At 33.2% G+C, this 22,711-nt stretch overlaps 1 protein-coding gene across 1 annotated transcript; it reads left to right on the top strand.

Moving 5' to 3' along the window:
- The first annotated feature begins 802 nt into the window (after positions 1-802).
- Positions 803-22,510, top strand: LOC143252630 (pituitary tumor-transforming gene 1 protein-interacting protein-like). The gene is made up of 7 exons (XM_076505037.1): positions 803-1,099; positions 3,827-4,259; positions 11,866-11,918; positions 13,401-13,512; positions 16,473-16,644; positions 19,363-19,409; positions 22,258-22,510. The coding sequence occupies exons 2-7, from the start codon at positions 4,034-4,036 to the stop codon at positions 22,299-22,301; spliced, it is 654 nt and encodes a 217-aa protein (XP_076361152.1). The 5' UTR covers positions 803-1,099; positions 3,827-4,033; the 3' UTR covers positions 22,302-22,510.
- Positions 22,511-22,711: the final 201 nt, after the last annotated feature.

Raw genomic sequence — 22,711 nt, 5'->3', positions numbered from 1 at the left:
TCAAATTGGGTTATAGCTTTTGTTATTTCTACAGCGCAGTTACCGACATCAGATTTATTGTTAGTGGTATGTCGAAAGTGGGAAAGGAGTTTGTTGATATTAGTATTTAATTTATCTCAATCGGTATGGAACAATTTCTACCATACCGAGAGTGTTAAATTAAATACTTATGTTTTTACATTCTGTATTGGGTTTCTTTCTTTGCTTCAAGCTCAGTAGAGTTATTAGGATTCAGGTTTATTCAATTGTATATTTTCGATTGAATCTTTCGTTATTGGCCCGGCATGGCCAAACGTGTTAAGGCGTGCGACTTATAATCTGAGGGTCGCGGGTTCGCATCCCTGTCGCACCAAACATGCTCGCTTTTTCAGCCGTGGGGGCGTTATAATGTTACGGTCAATTCCACTATTCGTTGGTAAAAGAATACCACCGCCCAAGAGTTGGCGGTGGGTGTTGATGACTAGCTGCTTTCCCTCCAGTCTTACACTGCTAAATTATGGACGGCTTGCACAGATAGCCCTCGAGTAGCTTTGTGCGAAATTCCAAAACAAAGAAACAAACAAACTTTCGTTATTCTGCGGAGCCTACCTCATTACATTTAAGGAAAGTCATTACATCTGAGAATACCACATAAATATAATTTTATAACAATTAAAGATCATTGGAGATATGAGAAAAACCTGTAGCAATCAACAAAGTAAGTTAAAAATATTACAATAGTGAAGGAAATGCATACACTATAAAAAAAGCTATTTTGTTAATAATGAGATTTTAATTTCAAAAGCAACCATTAGATGGCTACTTCTGTTTAAATATGACGTTACGTAATGTCAGATTGTAAATAAAAGTCCTTATGAATTAACTAAGAACTGTGAAATATTTAATATTATATACGTATGTGTGTGAATGTTAAAAGTAGGTCATTTCAGAATTAGAAAAGATAAATACATAAATGAAAATACTTCAAGGTTTCGTAACATGTAATTACTGAAAATATAAATTGACCAGAGACAATTACATGATTAGGCACCAATGTACTTTAACGTCTAGATTCTAGAACGTGGAAGTAATAGAAATAGGTATTAGAACGAGAAGTAAGGTATGTGCTAAATAATTGTTAAAATCTCTATGTTTTAAACTAGTGATATTACTTAGATATACTTGTACAATCAAATACAGGGTGGCCCGTAAGACCTTACCCATCCACATATCTTATGTATCCAGTGTATGTGTGTGCTGTCCCTCATTCTCGCTGCATAATATTATGCAAAATACGCTCTTCAAGTGTAAATGGGCTTACATTGGCCATATTTCTCTGAAAAAAAAATACATGCGTAAATGAATATAACATAACATATGAATGGGTAGGGACTTACGGGCTAACCTGTATCTTGCATTCACCTCGGCACTAGAATGGTGTCGTGTTTGTAGACCTAAGGTCCAATAGCACTAAAATAACTAATTTCTTCATGGTGGGGGTGAGAGGCTTAAAGAGTTTGTTTGTCATGAATTTCGTGTAAAGCTACACGAGGGTTATTTGCACTAGCTACCCTTAACTTAGCAGTAAAAACTAGAAGGAAAGCAGTTAGTCATCATCACCCACTACCAACTCTTGGGCTACTCTTTTACCAGTGAATAGTGGGATTGACTGTTCTTTATAATGCCTCCACAGCCAAAAGGGCGGGAATGTTTGGTGGGACATTGATTTGAATCACCTGGCCACGTATGATCAGATTTAAAGGGATAGGGAGTCTTGAAAAAGCAGCTAATATTTTAGTATTTTTATTTTGTATCTGATCATATATTAATTCAACAGAACAAGTAAAAGTAGATGGTTTCATAGAATTTTAAATACTGGGAAAAAACAAGAACAAAAATACACAGCTTTCACAGTAAAAAATTGGTAGGTTTACATTGTAATTTAAATTAGTTATTTAATAATTAATTAAAAACAATTAACATTTATATCTGGAAATTGATCTTTCACACCATGGAAGGGTGTGATTGAAACAATTCAACTAAAATTGGTTATTTGGTAACCTGAGACATTGCATAATACCTGAGACAAGGTGAGCGAAAGTATAACCCAAAAAAAATCTTAAGTTTAAAAAGCAATACACGTGAGTTTGTGTTCTAATGATAAATGAAATGAAAACTGCCAACAACCAAATGTTAAAAATTAAATATGAACTTATGCAAAGGAGAGATTTTGTATTTAATTGATTTCATGATTGACAGATGTGTACCTGCTATGACATAAAGCAAACTGTTATTTACAAAATGTGTTGTCTGTTTACAGTTTCAATTCATCCTTTTGTTTTTTGACATGCTCTTAGTTGTAATTGGGTGGATACAGACGTTCACATACGTGTATATATATATATATAAGTTTATGAATCGTGTAATATTGACCATACAGTTTATTGTATGGCTGTTTTTTTCTCCTATTCAGTGTCTAATAAATATTTATTAATGGTTTTAAAGTTTTCTGTGTTTTTAAATAGAAACTGCCTTTGGATACAAAAATAAAATCATTCAGAACAATGAAGGGAGCTGCTGTTTGATAAACCACTAACTCGTATTAGTCAAGCACCCACTTTCTGATGACCTGTTTTTGGTGCTAACAATAAATATTTATTTATGGTTTTAAAGTTTTGTGTGTTTTCAAATAGAAACTGATTCTGGATAATAAAAAAAAATCACTCAGAATAATGAAGGGAACTGCTGTTTGATAAATCACTGACTCATTGGTCAAGCACCCACTGGCTGATGCCCTGTTTTTGGTGCTAACATTCATCCATTTGTCACTGCTAAACAGCAGAGGAATATTTAGCAATTGTGGTGATCTAAAAGTCATTTTAAAACTAGTAGTAGTAAATAGTGCAAACTCAGCATGTAATAGTACTGTAGATGTTTTTTATTCATTGCTTGGTTTACGATAAGTTAGTATGTTTATTATTGAATATTTATATATTTGCAACAGCAACTTTGCACTTCTGTGACCAAGAATTATAATTCTCTGAGACTCCATAATAAATGGCATTTATAACCCTTTTTCAAGCATGTCATTGATTTTGGGATGTAACTGTAAAAAGATCATTCATAGTATCTTTAGTGCATTGTCTGTGATTTTATATTGTTTTAAAATAAAGTACCACGCCCTTGACTAAGTGAGTAAAATCAGTATTTTGGTCTTCATCCCAGTAGAGACTGTGGCTATATCTGCTTAATGGTTACAGTAGAATTTCTGGATCAATGTTGCTCGTGTGTGTTCACTTGATACACAACAAAGCATATGCAACATTCTTAAACTACTGTTATTTGTTTTTTCATCCTTTATTTTTGATGTGTAAAAATCCACTTTTATAAACAAAGTTAATTGACTTCACCATATTATTTTATGACAAATTTTTATTAGAACCAATGTACCCTAGGGCCAATGATGTTTAGGACTAGAGCTGTCCAACAGTAGGTAGTTTGCTTAGTCATAGGTTAATAATATTAATAGTAATAATAATTACCCAAAGAAGTTCTGTAAATACTTGTTAGCCATTAGGAACAGACTCATTATGATTTTAATTTATTCAGTAATACTGGTTAGCATTACTCTATAGCAATATATTACAGGTTAGTACTGTTCTGGGAGAATAATAGAATTTAAGTGGTTTATCATCCAAGTTCAACTTTTTAAAAAAAAAATCTACTTATGTAGTGTAATTTTTAGTCTAGTATAGGCATTGTTACATTAACAATAATACTCCCTCATGGTTATTGTTTTTTTTTAAATTATTATGGTCACCTCAATAAAAAAAAATATTTCTTTTAGGTCAGGCAACTTTTTAACCAGTTATAAACTAATGACAGAGAAGAATCAGAAGGCAACAATCATACAAAAGAGTTTGGTGAATTAGTTTGAACTTAGACTCTGTTGTTTACATGAAGAATAAGAAACTCAGAAGATAATAGTGTATTATTTGTGTGTACAGCTTTGTTCACCTGTTTTGATTCTACCACATACCAGTTTCAAAAGAAGATGAGAAATATGAATGTGATAAGACATGTGGGCTTAATAACTGTTCTAAGTGTGGTACTTATGATTTGTCATGGACAAACTACTGAGGAAAATACAGAAGATAATGCTAAAGCAATTGATTCTGATGTTACTGGTATAACTGATAGACCTACTAGCTCCAGCACTAGAAATGTTGAAAGTATCACTGAAAGCAAATCAACAACAGTTTCTCCAGCCCATGGAGAGGGTGAATATTGTTCCTTTTCTGTGGATTTAATAATAATAATTCACGTAAACTCAAGTTTTATATCTCTCAGTTTAGATTTGAGAAATTGGTGGGCATGGATAAATGTTGAATCTTTAGTTCTGTAAAAATTCTTTGTAATATGTTCATCTAATCTACTCATTGTACTAGGATTGTTGTACTTTGTGAATTTTTAGGTTATGTTTTGTATAATATGTGTTTTTATATAGTTACTAAATTTTACTTTTATTGATATACCTGCAAAATAATGTGAGCAATGAACTCAGTTAGTTGATATAATTGATTGTGTATGAACATTGATTACATCAATGAATATCATACAAAATAATTTATTAATCAAAATTACAGCTAACTTGTCACAAAAATCATTAACTGAAACTAGTGTTTCTCGTTGTCAATGTTTTTGGTTTTTCCAACTATCCAAGTCTCATGAGAATATCCCTCAGTGGGGATTTCTGTACATGGTGAGGGGACCTCCCAGGAAAGGTTCTGTTCTTTTTGGTTACCTCCTCTGGGATCTAAACATCCACCCATGTGTTTGCCATGTGTTGTGACCTGTGAAGGGGAGGAGAGGATCCTGGTGGTTGAGGGGTCCAACCCTAACACATGACTTTGGCCTTGAATTTCTGTAGACGGGCATCCTTTTGGTGGCCCCCCTTGGGTCAATCGGCTGGTCCACTTGGGCTAGAGTCAACCAAGTACCAGTGTTGGAAGTTCTCAACAGGTGTTGTGGACATTGTGTCTGATGCTGGTGTTTGGGTATAGTGCTCACAAAACCCTGGCATTGCTGCAGTGTCCTTGCTTGACATTGTAGTGCGTCCCCTTGTAGGGCTCCATGGTAGGTGGGGTCAGTGAGTACCGAAATTTTCCTTTTTTCCTATGGATCCTCTTACGAAATATTTAAATAAAATAGTTAAAAAACAGTCAATAGGTAAACGACCACGTCTTGAAGACTCTGAGTAGCAATCTTCAACATCTGTAACACACGTACCTCATTTTCTTATATTACATTCTCTTACAGAAAAACATTTAGGGCAAATGTCCCTGTTTTTATTCAGAAGGGACTAGAGGGACTTGCTGGCTCTCCAAAGTCAGTAAAGAAGCTTCAATCTGGAGACATATTGGTTGAAACATCCACATCCCACTTCATCTCAGACATATGCTGCTGCACTTCGTTCCACGACTACAGTGGGAGTGCAGACAGATCTCTCTGTGCTTCCAAGAGAATCGTTTTCAAAACAAAGGAAAAGTGTTTTGACCTCCATGGTTAAAAACGTTGATGAAGCAACTTCAACACCCATCTCTGTCCCTTACATAAATTCCAACAAATCCCAAGATCCACTTCCTTTGGTTCCGGGTACAGGCATTTCCTCGGATACATTTTCTCCCACCCCAAGATGCAAAAGGATCATTCATTTACGTCATCAGTCACTGCAATCCCCTTCCAACAACAAAGACCTGCCCAATCGAACCAGGGCAGGATCCATGGAGGTTGATAGGTTTCTTTCTAATAAGGACAGTAAGGAAAAAATATGTGGTCGTAAACAGAAGGGTTCTCCAGTCATTTTGCCTACCCATCATTAAAAATGGCCACCTTGATACAACGGAACTGTTGAGGTTTACGTTCTAATCTGGGTAACATCAAAACACTGATTGCTTCCTACCATCCTGTATGTCTTTCCTTACAAGAAACATTTCTAAAACCTGCTGATACAGTCACCATTCAGCAGTTTTCTCTGTACAGAAATGACAGGCTGTGTGATGGATGAGTACATGGAGGGGTGGCACTATTGGTTGATCAGCATGTGCCTACCCTGTCTTTGTCACTTAACACACCCTTGGAGGCTGTAGCCATCTGTGTTTCCTTGGGTCATACCATCACTGTTTGTTCTCTGTACCTTTACCCTAGAGAGACATATGATCAATCAGACCTTGATGCTCTCATTAAACAGTTGCTGTCTTCCTTTCTAATCCTGGGGACTTTAGTGGACATCATCCCCTCTGGGGAAGTCCGGTTATTGATAGGAGGGGCACTCTGTAGAGTGCATGCTCTCTGATCAAAATCTTTCTCTTTTCAATATTGGTTCTTCTACTTATTTTCATGCACCTAGTCAGTCCTTTACTGCTATTGATCTCTCAGTTTGCTCCCCTTCATTATTCTCCCATTTTTCATGGAGGGTTGACAATAATCCACTAGGCAGTGATCATTTTGCTATACTTTTGAGAGAGACTGGCCGTGGTTGATGCCACCCTACCCGCATGCCCGGTGGAAACTGGATCAGGCAGACTGGTCCACTTTCACTGCTCTCCCAGAACTTGATTCTGCCATCGTGAATCAGCCATCAATAGACGACTGTGTGGCAGCAGTAACTGACTGTATTATGCAAGCAGCTGCTCAGTGTGTTCCTAAAACCTCAACACGATATCCTCGTCCGTGGTGGGATCCTGCTTGCCACTTGGCACGGAAGGCTAAAAAACGGGCCTGGGATACTTTCCATAGATATCCCACACTTTTGAACTGCATCGCTTTCCAACGGGCCCGTGAAGATGCTAGGTGAGTAAGATGTCAAAGCCAGAAGGAATCTTGGATTAAGTTTGCACCTAGTATATCTTCTTCCACCAGTTCCAAGGTCATATGGGACAGGATTCGAAAGGTCAATGGGCACTACAATTCTGTCCCCCTCTCGATCTTACTATCTGATGGCCAAGAGGTAGCTGATATCCGGAGCATTGCTGACTTGGGCAGAGCGTTCACCTATTTTCTTTTGAACTGACTGTCTCTTTGACTATAATTGTCCCTTTATACTGGTGGAACTGAAAATGGCCCTTCATTGGTCTGACAGTACATCTATTGGACCTGATGATGTACACTATGACATGCTGTGCTATCTCTCTCCTGCTTCTCTTGATATTCTTCTAATTGTTTTTAACCAGATCTGGCAGAAGAATGTTTTTCCTAATGCCTGGTGCCAGGCTATTATCTTACCTTTCTCTAAGCCTGGAAAAGATCCCAAGATTCCTTTAAACTACTGTCCAATTGCTTTGACGAGCTGTCTCTGTAAGACCTTAGAGAGGATGATTAATGCTTGTCTTGTTTGGTTCCTTGAATCAAACAACCTCCTCTCGCCCACCCAGTGTGGGTTCCGATGACAGCACTCCACTACAGACCACCTAATTCGACTTGAAACATCAATCAGAGAAGCGTTTCTCAAATGCCAACATCTTGTATCAATATTCTTTGACATTGAGAAGACTTATGGCACAACATGGAGGTATGGCATTTTGTGAGACCTCCATATATATATATGGGTTATGTGGCCATTTACCCATGTTATTAAAATTTTTTTCAATGGACAGGAGAATCCAACTTTGTATGGGTTTGAACTTTCCCATTCTTTTTTACAGGAATTTGGGGTCCCTCAGGGCTGTGTTTTGAGTGTCACACTTTTCATTATAAAGATTAATGCTATCACTGAACAACTCCCTCTCACTGTTGCAAACGGGCTCTATGTCTATGACTTTCACATCTCGTGTCAGTCGTCGAACATGAGATATGTTGAGTGGCAACTACAAACTGCCCTCAAATGTGTACTAAAGTGGACCACGGCGAACGGCTTTAATTTCTTTCTCTCTCTTAAACCGTTAACATGCACTTTTGCCGCCAACGGGGTATCCACCCTGATCCTGAACTCTGTATCGGTGAAGTTTTGCTGCCAGTGGTCCCTCAGACCAAGTTCATGGGGCTTATCTTTGACCGTAAGCTGACCTTTATACCACACTTAAAGCAGCTACGGGTCATATGCACAAGAGCACTTATTATCCTCTGTGTTCTTTGTACCACCAGTCGGGGAGTAGATCGATGTTCTGTGTTAAAGATATATTGTGCTGTTATTCGATCGAAACTTGACTATGGATCAGTGGTCTATGGCTCTGCCAGACCCTTGGCCTTAAAGATGCTGGATCCCATTCATCATCAAGGACTTCGACTCTGCACTGGGGCTTTCTGCACCTCCCCAATTCAAAGCTTATATGTAGAATCTCATGAACCTTCTGTGCAAATTTGCCATTTGCAACTGTCTTTACTATATTCTTCGAAACTTCGTTCCTCACCAAAGCATCTCACCTGGGGATGTGTTTTACTTCCTCAGTGGGCCTTACTTTTTCAGAACAGGTGATCTGCCATTGCTCTTTTGGCCTTTGCATCCAGGCACAATTGGATGAATTGGGTCTGTCCTTGGATAACATTGCAGAATCCACTGGTCAGCCCATCCCCCAATGGCTTATTACAGCTCCCAAATGTGACCTTTTTTAAGTCATCTGAAAAAGGCAGATACTCTCGATTGGGAGTACCATCTTTTATTTACTGAACATCTTTCGAGCAATCTTTCCATTCCAAATTTCTGATGGTTCCAAATCAGGTAATTCTGTGGGCTCAGCCATGGTTTGTTGCAGTTCGGTGGTTGCACGCAGAATCCTCTCTACAACTTCTGTGTTCACAGCTGAACTGTACGCCATATCTTTTGCCCTGAATCATATTGAAGCTGAGCAGTACTCCGACTGCACTATTTATACTGACTCGCTTAGTTCTCTACTGGCCTTGGAATTGCTTCACGTTGGCTCACACCCTGTTCTCGCTGATATTCAAAACTGACTGGCCCATTTCTCATTAACATCTACTTCTATCCAGTTTTTGTGGATACCAGGCCACTTTGGTATTTGCAGGAATGAGCTTGTAGACACGGCAGCTAAATCTATTTGCTCTGGCACTCTCACCACTGTACCTATTCCGTACATGGACTATGGTCCTGTATTCAAGGTTCGGCTCTGTGCCAGCTGGCAGTCAACTTGGAGTGAGCAATGCAACAACAAGCTCTTCTAAATAAAACCCTGTATTGGACTTTGGCCATTTAGCTTCCGTAAGGTTCGGAAGGAGGAAGTTGTTCTAACTAGACTACGCATTGGTCACAGTTTTTTAACTCATCATTTTCTTTTATGTGGAACTGTTGCACCAATGTGTTGTTTGTGTAACACTCAAATCACTTTAAGCCACATTTTGCTTTCTTGCCATTGTTACGACTCTCAACGACAGCACTATTTTAAACATGTTCTGTACCAAGGTTTGTCCATAACATTAGACAGTGTTATTGGTGACGGTGAAACTGTCCACCTTGATAAAGTTTTTAATTTTTTAATGACCATTAATCTTTTTAATGTCATTTAAGTGTTTGATATTTATTCATTACACCTTTTTAATTGTGGTTCCATTTTAGAGTCTCAATCTCTCTAGTTCAATTTGAAATTGGAAAATGGCCATAACATTAAATAACTCGACACCAGGACTGGAAAGGCCAACTTTAGGTGACTAATGCTGCTGTTTGAACTACCAGTTAGTCGTCCTGACAAGTTGTTATTACAATTTTGCTGCATGTCTTTTAACACTTTTATTACTTTACTTTATGGTACTGGCCATAATGACACATAACCTGGAACCAGGACTGGAAAGTCCAACATCAGGTGACTGATTGTGTTTCTTGTACTTACCTGTTAGTCTTCCTGGTAGGTTATGATCATTACCATTATGCTAGAGAAAGTCCTTTTCAACTTTTCTTACTCCGCCTTCTCTCTTAACATTGTAGACTAGGTGTCAAGATTGGTTTTATGATTTTTCTGTTTTTCAATGATGTTTTGTTTTACCTTCATTTCCTTTTACGTATTTTACTACATTTAATTTATTTTTACCTTTTTACTGGATGTTTGGCACAGATAGCCTAGCTGCTTTGTGCCATAAAACACTAAATCAACCAACCAACCAATCATGAGAATAATTGTTTAGATTGATGCTACCAGATAATGAATCTGATAACTAGGTTATTTTCAGACTTAACTAATTTACAAGCTACATTTGCAGAAACTAGTGTTATTTCCTTGTATTGTTAAAATAATATTTAAAAATACAATTCAGTTTAGTATTTCAAGCAGTTTAAGTGTCAGTTACATTAACTTTTTCTAGTAATGGCTTATTTACCTGAGTAAATAATTAACTTTTATTAATATATGATCATGTTTAATAGATCTGTGTATAGTAAAGATTTTAACTGAAACTTGAAAACATAGATCTCAGTTGAAAATATAATAGTATTTGTGTATGTGATGTCTTGGTTTTAAATATATGTTGACATACAAGTTGTGGTAGATTGATGTTTCACCAAGTGTAACTTTACTCTTCTAAATACAGGCTGTCAAGTAACTGACCTGGAGCTGAACACAAAATCCAGTAAACTTGTGAAATAAATAAGAAAGTCACTGATGCTATCTATATCATTAGAATTATTTGAAATCTTCCAATATTTGTCTGTTTAAATTAATATAGTATCTTGCACTTTGAATAACATAATGTACTGACAACAAATGTATTTGGTCTTTCAAGACTGTCCTTGCACACTCACCCTTGAAAAAAGAAAGTTAAATCCACCCTTTTATGTTTTAGGAAATCATTGTTTCTTCTCTTAAACTTCTGGAAATCTTTATTGATGCATCTCTTGAATCATTGTAGTAGCCCTAATTTGGGTCATTTCTATTAAGTTATAAGCCTTTCTTCTAGGCTGAGTGTGGCCTAGTGATTTAACATACCAGGCTGTGAATTTGGATAATCATATCCTGTTATAACTAAAAAATAAAGAGATCTGAACTTTAGAGCTGGGAAAACTTTATAAAAGTGATGGTAATATGTCACTACTTGGTTTGACAAGAGATATTCTGAGAGTTAGTGTTGATTATCTGATTTCTTTCTAGTGCATTACTTCAAAATTGTGGATAGCTAGTGCAGATAGCCCTCAAGTAGCTTTTTGCAAATTCTAGTAAACAAATAATGTCCTTTTTTAAGATAAGTAGACCAAAACAGTACACAATACTTTAAGTGAAAACTTACTAGTGGTTTATGCAGGAGAGGAATTAATTATTTTTGACTTGTAATCAGTATACCTGTAATTATATTTAATCATTCTTTTATCTATTCTACTAGCAACTGTGATGGCTTAAGTAACTTATAATCACTGTTCAAAGTCCTTCTATTCATTCACACTGTTAAAGACATATCATCTATATTAAAAGTATGAACCAAATTATGATGATCCAAATGCATTGGCCTTGCATTTACTTTAATTAAAAGTTATTCAGCACTCACAATATATCAAGAAATACCTAAGTGTCCAGTGTTTAATATTGTTAGCAGACTTTACCAATTATGCCCCTATTAGTATTATTAATATAAATAAGAAAAAATGAATATTGACCCTTGAGACACTGTTAAAAATGAGGGTCCAGTTTGACTGGATTTTTAAAAACAAAATTTTCCTTTCTTTGATTCAACCATCCTTAGTTCCAGTTAAACAATTTGCAATAACCATCTTTTGGTTTTGGTTAAAATCCTGCTTCACAGTTCAGTTAATAATGTTTTATGCTTCTGTACAATTAACTTATGAGGATGAAACAAAATTTATGTTAATAACAGTACTGTAGCTCTACTCTGTTGCTTGAATATTTTTTTATCATCAAGAATTAAACTTCATCATCTTGTATTTTTCATCAGCATGTGCTCAACACAATGATTCATGTGAAGACTGTGTCACGTCAAGTGCCAAGGTGAGCCATGATATTGACCACTTATTTTATTTCAATAAAAATAAGCAAGTATATTATGATGATCTCAGTTTGTAACTGTAACCTAAAACTAGGTCATCACAGTAGTCTTGACCAGCTCAGTTAGGCCCAGAAACTGTTTATTTACATATAAACACAAGTTACTAAAGACAATTCATAAACACCAGAGTTGTGAAATTCACATTTTGAAAATCAAATCCAATCAAGCACTAGTATAAGCAGTACTTATTAAAACATATTACATAACTCATCAGTTAATAATTTGTATACTGCACATCAGTATATGTTTGTGTCACTTTATTTAGAATAATTAACACAACTTTACATCACAAACTAATCAACAATAAACATGTACATTCAGTATGCAACTTCTAAGTTATATCTTACACTTTGAACATAGATAAGAAGATTGCATAAAGTGTAAGAAACTTGTAAGTTATTATTGTTAGAAACTGTGTGTGTTATGTAATAAATGTGTAATAATATATTGGTACATATGTTATGATCATGTGCTTGCTTTTGAAGGTGGAAATAATGCTAACTTAATTCTATACAATATGTACAGTATATATGCGTTAGTATGTATATAAACCAGGTTTTTCATCTTCTGTAACAAATAATGTAATATTTAAGCAAAGATTTGATAAAAATTAATTTTGATTTTACCAAAGGTGAACTTACCCAATGGTTCTATTCTCTTCTTTTTTTTCTATTTCTGATTGCAACAGTTGTAAGGTTATTATAATATCTTTTACTCTAGGTTAGTGCAGAAATAAGACAGTCATAATCAGGGAAATAACACAATAAATAAAATTTTTATATCAGAAGACAACTGCACATTACCTGTGCAATTGTAAAGACACGTATATTTGTGTAATAATCAACCATGGTTTTATTCACAGTTTTCCTTTAATAATGCTACATACACGTCCTTTAAGATGTGCGTTTCTTTTCATGATTTATTTTGTCTTTTACAAAATATTTTTTGTAATATTTTGTAAAATATTAAACATGAATTACAAATTCATGGTTTAATGTAAAAATATTTTAACTTAAATTAAGAATTACTTATTTATCAGTAGTTAAATATTGAAATACTCTACTTAAATTTAGAATGTACTTGAATATCTGTAATGAGCATGAAAAGTAAGTCCAAAACATTTGAGGTGTTTGGTTTCATTTTTCTCTTAATCTTATGTGCTTTCTTGAATGGTAAATAACTGCATATTAACACTTCCATATTGTTTTTGTTATGCTGTTCCATTGTCTCTTGTGGATAAGAGAACACAATACACATGCTACACAACTTTGAGTAGGAGTAGATGATGACACAATTTTAGAACTTGCTTCATTAAATATGTTGAGCAGTGTAATTATTAATTAAAAAGCATTCTTTAATTAGTAACTTAGTATTGATCTGTTGTATATATTTTACCATAGCACAAACTTTGTTTTCTTCCTTAGTGTTACTATTGTTACAAAAGTAGACAATGCTCCTATTATCCATATAGCCACCTTGTGCCCCGATATGATGAGTGTGGATCCCTCGGAGATATGGCGTGGGGAACATGTCTTAGTAAGTAATATAAAAAATCACCCACATCTTTGTTCTATACAAATAAATGAGAAGTATGTTTTACTGTTACAAAGCTTTAAAGCAGATAGATTATGTAATCCCTATGGAATTGCATTTTACTTATAACTAGAAATAACAAAGCTTTGAAAATCTGAGAAAATTTGATCTTTAGAGATTAAAATGAAGAACCTTCACTTTAAATTATAAAATTCCAGCTTATTGCAAGTTCATGTTAAGTTGTTCGAATATAAAGGTAAATTATTGTTGAATCTTGTAGCTAAGAAAAATTCCAGTTTGAGCAGTGTGTTTTAAAAGATATCAGCCTGTTCTCAATGATCAAACATTGTGATGTATAAAATTTATCTCTTATTCTTGCCAAGTTTATAGATAAGCAACTGACCCCCCAGCCAAGATTATTAAGAGAAATACAGTAGAAAATATTTAATGTTTAATTACTTAATTGTAACTTGAAACTGGTAAGTTATGTAAAGGTTTCAAAGTTAGTACCTATGAACAGAATTTAATTACATAACTTTATATCAATGTATTTTAAGAATTTGGCATCTGAACATGAATTTTCATTTAAGTTTTTACATTATTTAAGTTTTCAATTCTTAATTTCAAAAAGTAAATATTTAATTTATCAATTTTCATTTCTCTATATTCTTTAATGCCTCTGCTTTCCACTTTCTTCACTTTAGATTTTTGTTCTACCAGTACAGGAATTTCTGAGTGTTCAAATAATGCTAAACACATGCTACAGATATTGACAAGTCAGAATAGGAACTTAAAACATCCAAGCTTTTTGCTTTACTGAAATATAAAAAAATCAAACCCACCTGACACATCTCTCCCAAATTATCTGATGGCTCATAAAATTGAACAGTTCTCTCTGACATGACTGTAGTGTAATTTATAACCAATAGAAAGAGCAGCTTTTTTTCTTTTGCAAGATTCCTTGTATTGTTATTTCTTTTTGGCATGTGTAAGTGGCTATTTAACTTTTAGATTCATTGTTTACAGTTATGGTGTTCAGAATTTTTTCATTTATTTATAGCTTAGATAGAAAGCCAGTTATACGACAGTAGTTTTGAAGCATTCTGTTTTGTATTCTAAAATGTACATTTGTAAATAGCATTAATGACTTTGTGGAGAATCAACATAGTATGAAACAAACTAGTGCTAAGGAAATGTGTTCTCAAATACATGGTACTGAAATAGACTTTAAATTCTAATGTAAGTCTAAAATCTCTTGTAAGATTCTTGTGTGTATTTTTTACTGTTATATATTTTAAATAGAAGCTTATTAGGTTGTATAACAAAGAGTAACTGAAAAAAAATAAAACCGTACAAGACCAGCTTGAGCTAACTGCATCATGATTTCAACTCTGTTGTTTATAAAAGGTTCTTCCTCTGTGATTGTTCGTCACACACTTAGATATGGTCTAAAGGACATTAAGGTAATAAAAGCAATTATGTGTATGAAAAAAGTTAGAAAGCTAAGGTTCAGGTAAGTAATTGTAATTTATTACAATCTGTAATAATTTTAGAATAAAAAGGTTTTTTTTTATTTCTTCCCTCCTTTCTTAGTAACTTGATTATATGACTACAGTTATTGTTGTGGTACAGAAAATAAGAGAAAATATGAATTTTACTGAAACTTTTGATATTTCATATTTGCTCTTGAATTATGAAAACTAAAATGAAGTAATTTTCTTCTTTTCACACAAATCACCATTCACTCATACTGACTCAGTAAAGATTTCACACATTCACAGGCAAATCTTTAGTACAAATACTTTATTAAACTTCCTCCCCTTCTGTTTACAACAAACTTATAGTATGTTCTAAAAGCTTGTCAAATTTTGTGATGATATACTAAGTACATTTGGAGTTATAGTAAACATTACTTTATATAGCTTTACAGGAATAGGATTGACCTAATGGAGCAACACTGTTCACAGAAGGTTAATACATCATATCAGTATCTATCTTCAGGTTTAGTATAGCCTTTAACATAGTCAATTATACAAGCATTATTATTGGGTTGATATGTAAAATCAGGACAACTGGTTATAACACACTACATATACTAATTGTTGTTGACAATTTTTATATTATTTGCAAAAGAATTAGTTTTGTGTGTCAGTTTTTACAAGAATAAAAAATAGGCGTTTTGTGGGTTCTAAATACCAGTTCAAATTGACTAATATGCTTTTATCATGTGAAATTTTGAAAGTAATGTAAGATAAAATGAAGGACACCATAGCTTTTAAAAAAATACACATAAATAAACTGAAGAATGGCTTAATTACATTGTTTATAACATAACAACTAAAAGCCTCTGTAATTAGGATTTTTGGAAAATTTCATTAAAGTGACCAATAACTAGACACAATTAGGGATTGTTATAATTTAGACAGCACTGAAAATAATAAAGCCAAGTGATATGCCTGGCAGATAGGCAAATTAGGAAACTGATATTGAGTTTTACCCACATGTAGTGATTAAAAAGTACATATCAAGAACTTAAAACTGTATAAGTTTATAAATAATTTCCAGTCTATCATGTTAATACATCTTGCCACTGAACAGGAACAATGAACAATAAACAAATATAGATAAGACCTTTAATGTTACATACAATGTTCTTACTTGCTAAAGATATTTCATAAATACACTGTATGTGTATTCATTTTGTTCTAGTATTTTGAATGTATTTATGAATTACAAAATTTCCATTGGAGGACATAATCAACTGCACCCATCATACCTTTAAATAATTGTTTGTTGAATTATGTGATTTTTATCATAGATTACAGTTTTGTTGTTTTACTTGTGCTTCAAAGCTGAGATTTATACTGTAACAATAGTCTGAAGATAGAATGGTTTATTAATAATGAAAATTGTTGGTGAATTTCTTGGATGCTAATCTAATGACAGTTTTTTTTTTTTTTTAGTTAACTTTGAGGCCTTAATCATCAGCTTGAGTGTTATTAGCGGTGTAATTATTTTAGCCATCATTATCTGTTGTTGCTGTTGCTGCAGAAAACGAAAGAGGAGAGCAATGGAAAGAGACCAGGCTCGTTGGGAGCAGCAACGTGAGGAGCGTAGATTAAGAACTGAGGAAAGGTGCTGTAGTTTGTTTTTTTATAAGATCTCAAATAATTATATTTTTTTTTACATTTGAGATTGGTTTTTCACACAAAACTTGACTATTACTGTTGAGATTAATGTGCACTGCTGCATTCTTGGAGAAACCAATTTCAATACATCACTGAGAAATACTCAGATAGTGTGCAACTTTGGTATATTGGTTGTTACAGATATTCATTTGTATAGCCAGTAATTTCACCACTGAACTAATGTAGCAAGCGTTTCATGACTAATTATGTTACCAATTCCTAGCAGTACACTCAGTATCTGAACTTGTTGTGTACATAAAAGCAATTTTTTTTTTATTGCAATCAGTTCTACAGAATTCAAAGTAGAACATTAAAATATGAAAGTATGAAAACATCTTAAATCTATAAATCATTTTTGTGTACATTGATTTAATGAGGATCACACTCATCTTGCAGTACTGAAACCTCATAAATAATATATTCTCAATCTTATGACAGCCTCAAACTGGCTTAAATAGTACATGTAAAGCATTGGTATACAGATGTGAAATAATAAACTCATATTTATCAAAGACGTAAAATGTGATTCATCCAATATTATTGAGACTGTGATATCACGCTATACTTCATTATTCTTAAACTACATAACAAAGTGTGTATATCTGCCTAGTTTTCTAATTTATATATGGTGCTGAGTTGCTCGTTTCCTTTGAAAGTTAGGTAAAGATGCTCCTCAAAGGAAAATGTTTTTTTCTGCCTTATATTCTGTTTTTTGTTAATCAGTTTGGGTGTAGCATCTATTAGGTTGATCTGTTATCAATTTCAGTCTGCTGAATCACATAGTGGGCAAGATTTATGCTAAGTCACATATCCTACAATAAATTATGCCAGCAGTTCATTTATTTGCAAGGTTTTAGATGGTAAGGAGTCAATATGTATTTGTTATTAATTTTATTACAGTTCAACCCAAAAATGCATTAAATATATTGTTCACCAAGTTTAAGAAATGCCAAGTTTTTTTTTCAGACTGTTTCCATGCACGAAGCTGTACGTTGATTGTGAATATTGAGCAGTGCTCCAGTAAATATAGATCTGGAATAGAGATCTTGTTCTCAGCTGATAATAAATTGTGACTCATCACAAAGAAATGCCTCATTAAAATTTAAATTTGACTTATATTAAGTTTGAGTTGTAATGTATAGAACTGTTACTTTCAGGAAATTACACTGACAGTTCCTTTATCCAGTTTTGAAAAATATTACTGTAGTTAATAATTTAAAAAACATTTTATCAATTTTAATTCATATAAATTATAGAACTGGTTTTCATTAAAATATTTTTCATTTATTAATAGATTACTTTTGAATTCAGATTTGAATAAAATAAATACTGAATGGCAAAGTTTGGATTGTATCATACTTGATAAAAATTAACTTTTTAAGAAACAAAAACGTGAAGTTAAAGGACTGCAAAAACACAAATTTTAGGATTAACTTATAAAATCTTTTAAACAAGTGCTACATAAATAATCTGCAGATACAAATAAAGATTACAAGGATGAGGTGAGTTTAACTACATTAGATTTTGTATCTCAGCTATTGCCAGTTAAGAGGAAAAGAATAATATTTTTGTGTGTATGATTTTATAAGAACGTACTACATATTAACACTTGTATATTTAGTCTACCTATCTGGTTTTTTTTTTTAATCCAGTAAGCAAAGTATATTCACTTTGGTTCTAAAATATGTTAAAATTTGCATAAATCTTGATTATTTTTTGTACTTTTCTATAGATTTCATTAAACCATATTCATTTCAAATGATTTAAAACTGTAAGTTGGATAAGTATTACAGGAAAAATGGCTGATACAAGTAATAATTTGACAAAGGATTTGTGTTGCATGCTCAGTCAACATAATGTACTCTAATTTTGAACAAAATACTTTATTGGTAATCAAGATGGTATTATGTTCTTCTGGTGAGCCAGATAGGACTAGTTAGAGAAAACTTTGTTAAAAATTATTGTTATTTAATGTTACATAAATACTTATCCATAGGTCATGCTTTATCCAACATGAGACATTATATATTATAATGAGAAGGTTATCGTTTTTAGTTTTGAAACAATTGTGAGTTCAGTAGCAAGTTAATTTAGGTATTGAAATGTTGTTATCAAGATGATTAAGGCATTGATGATAACAGCTGATGTTTAAACTTTTTCATTAATGGCAATTTGAATCTGACGAATTTACCAGTTCAGACCAACATGCAATGTTTACCCCACTAGTTCTCACTGTTCCATATGGAATAAAGGAAAATTTTCATTGGCACCCTTCTCTAGAAAGTCTCCAGGAAATGCTCTATTCTTTTTGGATTTATAAATAAAATTTCATGAAATTATATCTAAAACTAACTATGCTACTTATAATTGGTAAATTTTGACACTTGCTAAGAAATTGTAAATTTTACAGTTGTGTCTTCTTGAACACAGTTCATGTGTCATGGAAGGTTAAAGCTGTTTGTTTAACTTACATGCTAAAATACAATGAACATGAATGTTTCATAAGTTCAATAAATTTAATACCATGTAGTTTTAATTTCAAATTGGTATAGACATACCTAAAGAACCATTTATAATAGTTCAGGTATAAAAAGTTAAGAGACTTATAAAATGATGTATCATAGACTTTTTTTTTGTAGTGAAATTATTCTGTTTTTGTAAATAGGAAGAAAGAAAGACAAGCTAGAACTGAAGAAATTCGTCGTAAATATGGTAAGTTTTATTATGCATTCTAGGTAGCAGTTTTTTTTGTAACTAATACAGATATTTTTTTGTAAAAGTTGAATATTTTGAATAAGAAAACAAATTAGCAATATATCATGTAGAAAGTTTGTTAAATTTACAAGTACTCATATATATATATATATATATATATTGCTGTAAAAATTTCAAACATGAGTACAATAACCAACTTAGAAACACCATTTTTCTTTTACATTATGTAACACAAATTTTGTTCCTGGATAGTATGTGTTATTTCTTAATTGCTTAGGTTGTGGAAGTACAGAAAATGGCCATTATTCCCTTATAACATTGCATTTGTGACCTGGATAATGAAACTTAGAAATTAATCTATTTTCTATGTAAAAACAGGCAAATTTGCACATTTTCATTTACATAAGGTCTGAATAAAACAATATATGAATCAAGATTTACATGTATTTATACTAAAGCTATACAAAAATAAACAAAAATGTTTAGAAGTGAGTAGTTTTTCTAAATTTGCAACCGTAATGTAAATCACTTTCACGTATCAGACCCCAAATATAGTCTCCCATCATGTTTTCGTTACTCCCAGGTCACAAAAGCAAAGTTTGAAGAGAAAAATAGGTCTTTTCCATTTACCTTAGGCATAAGCAATTGGAAAATAACACTTTCTACCTAGGAACAAGAAAAAGTAAAAATTTTGTTACATAGTGTTATTACACTAGAACTTTGAAGAATTTATGTTACAGCTTGTCTGGCCATTAAAGTACGTGTTCAGTGTAAGAAGTTGTGACTTAGTCTACCATAATCAGTTCTCTTATACAAGGCACATATACCAAATGAGTTTATGAATTCGTTTTTAATATAATCCAGTTCTTTTATCATTACAACTGTTTTTTAATCAACAACATGAAAAGGTGGTCATCATAAGCAGTCATTAAACTTTTTTTCTTTTGAAATAAAAATGCAGTTTTAAAGCTCTAAAATAAATTCATCTTTATATGTGATGAAATGCGAGTTGTTTGGATTTTTGTGTAGATATTTTTTACCTCTCCTAGTTAACCCTTTTGCTATGAAAACAGACCAATTATGTTTTCATATTCAATGTTTTATATATATATATATATATATGTGTGTGTGTGTGTGTATATATATTTACCTCCTCTGAAATTTGAACATCCACCAACATGTTTGCTGAGTATGGCTACCTGTGAAGGGGAGTGGAGGATCCTAGTAATTGAGGGTTCAACCCCAACACACTATATTGGCCTTGAATTCCTGTACATGGGCATCTCTGGGGTGGCCCTCAAAGTCAATTAGCTGGTCCTATTGGGCTCGGATCAACTGAGTACCAGTGTTGGTTCAGAACTTTAACCCTAACGACAACATCCCATCTGGGGTTCTATACTCTTTTATAACAGATGATCAGCCATTCTTCCTTTTGAGCTTCTTATCTAAGTGCAGCTGGCTGAATTGAGTCTGTCCTTGAACAATGTTGCTGTCTCCACTGGTCATCCCATCTCACCATGGCTTATTACCATACCTACCTATGACCTTTCTTTGAGTCTTCTGAGGAAGATGGGCACTCCTGATTGGAATTACTGTCTTCTGTGTTTCCTCTGCAGAAGATCTTCCAAACCATTCTTTCATTCCTTTTTGTATGTTTTGTTTCAAATGCAGTAACTCTGTGGGATCTGCTATCGTTTGTTGTGACTCAGTGGTTGCTCCCAGTTTCTGTGCTTACTGCTGAGATATATGTCATTTCTTTTGCCCTGGATCATGTAGAAGCTATGCAGAACATAAAATGTGCTATTTACACTAACTCTCTTAGTTTTCTACTGCCCCTGGAATGGCTTAGCATCAGTTTTCACTCTTTCTTATCAATATTCAACAACTGGCTCATTTTTCTTTATCTTGTATATGTATCCATTTTTTCTGGTCACATTGCTATTCACAGGAGTGAGATCACTAACACCTTGGCAAAGTCCACCTGCTCTGGTATCAAAGCCATGCTTACCCCTACCTTGAAGGCTTGGCTTTGTGCCAGTTGGAAGTTAACTTGGAGTGAGCAACATTATAACAAGCTTTTCCAGATTAAACCTCCTGTTCTTCATTTTTCTTTTTTTACACATTAGTTGATTGAGTGAAAAGTCTCAATTACTGCAATAAAGTGTAACTTCTTTAATAAAATATTAATTCAGACATTGTTAAAAGTTACAAAACAAAAGCAGAATTGGCTTTGTTAAACGAAATGTTTAGTGTGCGTTTCATTGGAAAAAATACTGGTATGAATTAGGCCTGTGTAGGGTTCAAAGTGATATACATTTTATTAACCATTGACAGTAAGATGTTTATAAACTGTTACACTATGTAACACAAATTTTGTTCCTGGATAATATGTGTTATTTCTTAATTGCTTTTGTGACCTGGATAATTAAATTTAGAAAGTAACCTATTTTATGCATAAAAATGGGCAAATTTGCACATTTTCATTTACATAAGGTCTAAATAAAACTACATATGAATCAAGATTTACATGTATTTATACTAAAGTTATACAAAAATGTTTAGAAGCGAGTAGTTTTTCAAAATTTGTGACTGTAATATGAATCACTTTCACGTATCAGCCGCCAAACATAGTCTCCCATCATGTTTTCGTTATACGCTCCCAGGTCACATAAGCAAAGTTTAAAGAGAAAAATAGGTCTTTTCCATTTACTTTAGGCATAAGTAATTGGGAAATAACACTTTCTGCCCAGGAACAAGAAAAAGTAAACATTTTGTTAGATAGTGTTATTAATGAAAAGTTTGTATTCATGCTCTTCATTTAACTGTTCTCACATTTCCTGTGCAGGTTTGATGAAGAATGACAATCCATACCAACGATTTGATGCCTGAAGGTAGTCTGTTGTCTGCATATCCATTTATTTTCATATGCTTTATTCTCTTATAAAAATAATATAAAACTATTAAGTCTTAAAACTGAAAATGTAATTAAATACAGTGTAAATACAAAATACACAATAACTTTGGTCATACATTTATGTATGAGGAATGATATCTGATATCAAAAAACAAGTCATAATAAAAATTTCCAATATGTGAAACATGTAATTTTATTTTTAATTAATATGTTTTAAAATATCTAAGTATCACAATGCAACAGACAAGTGTTCTTCACTGTAAGTCTGATTCCAATTAATTTGCATGAAATATATTTCATACCACATGAATTAAACAGATAAATATTTTAATGAAACAAGAAAGCAGGCTTTCTTTATGTCTTGGTGGGTTATAACACATATTTT

This window comes from Tachypleus tridentatus, chromosome 6, assembly GCF_004210375.1.
Source record: "Tachypleus tridentatus isolate NWPU-2018 chromosome 6, ASM421037v1, whole genome shotgun sequence".
Lineage (NCBI taxonomy): Eukaryota > Metazoa > Arthropoda > Merostomata > Xiphosura > Limulidae > Tachypleus > Tachypleus tridentatus.
Note: the sequence above shows the minus strand (reverse complement) of the source record. Positions and strands in the feature narration are given on the sequence as shown.

Bases quoted from the DNA above. Each gene is read 5' to 3' on its own strand.
- LOC143252630 (XM_076505037.1), top strand. From the start codon at position 4,034: ATGAGAAATATGAATGTGATAAGACATGTGGGCTTAATAACTGTTCTA. The intron at 13,513-16,472 runs GTAAGTAATATA...TTTTTTTTTTAG, and splicing joins GGCGTGGGGAACATGTCTTA to TTAACTTTGAGGCCTTAATC. The intron at 16,645-19,362 runs GTGCTGTAGTTT...TTTTGTAAATAG, and splicing joins AGATTAAGAACTGAGGAAAG to GAAGAAAGAAAGACAAGCTA.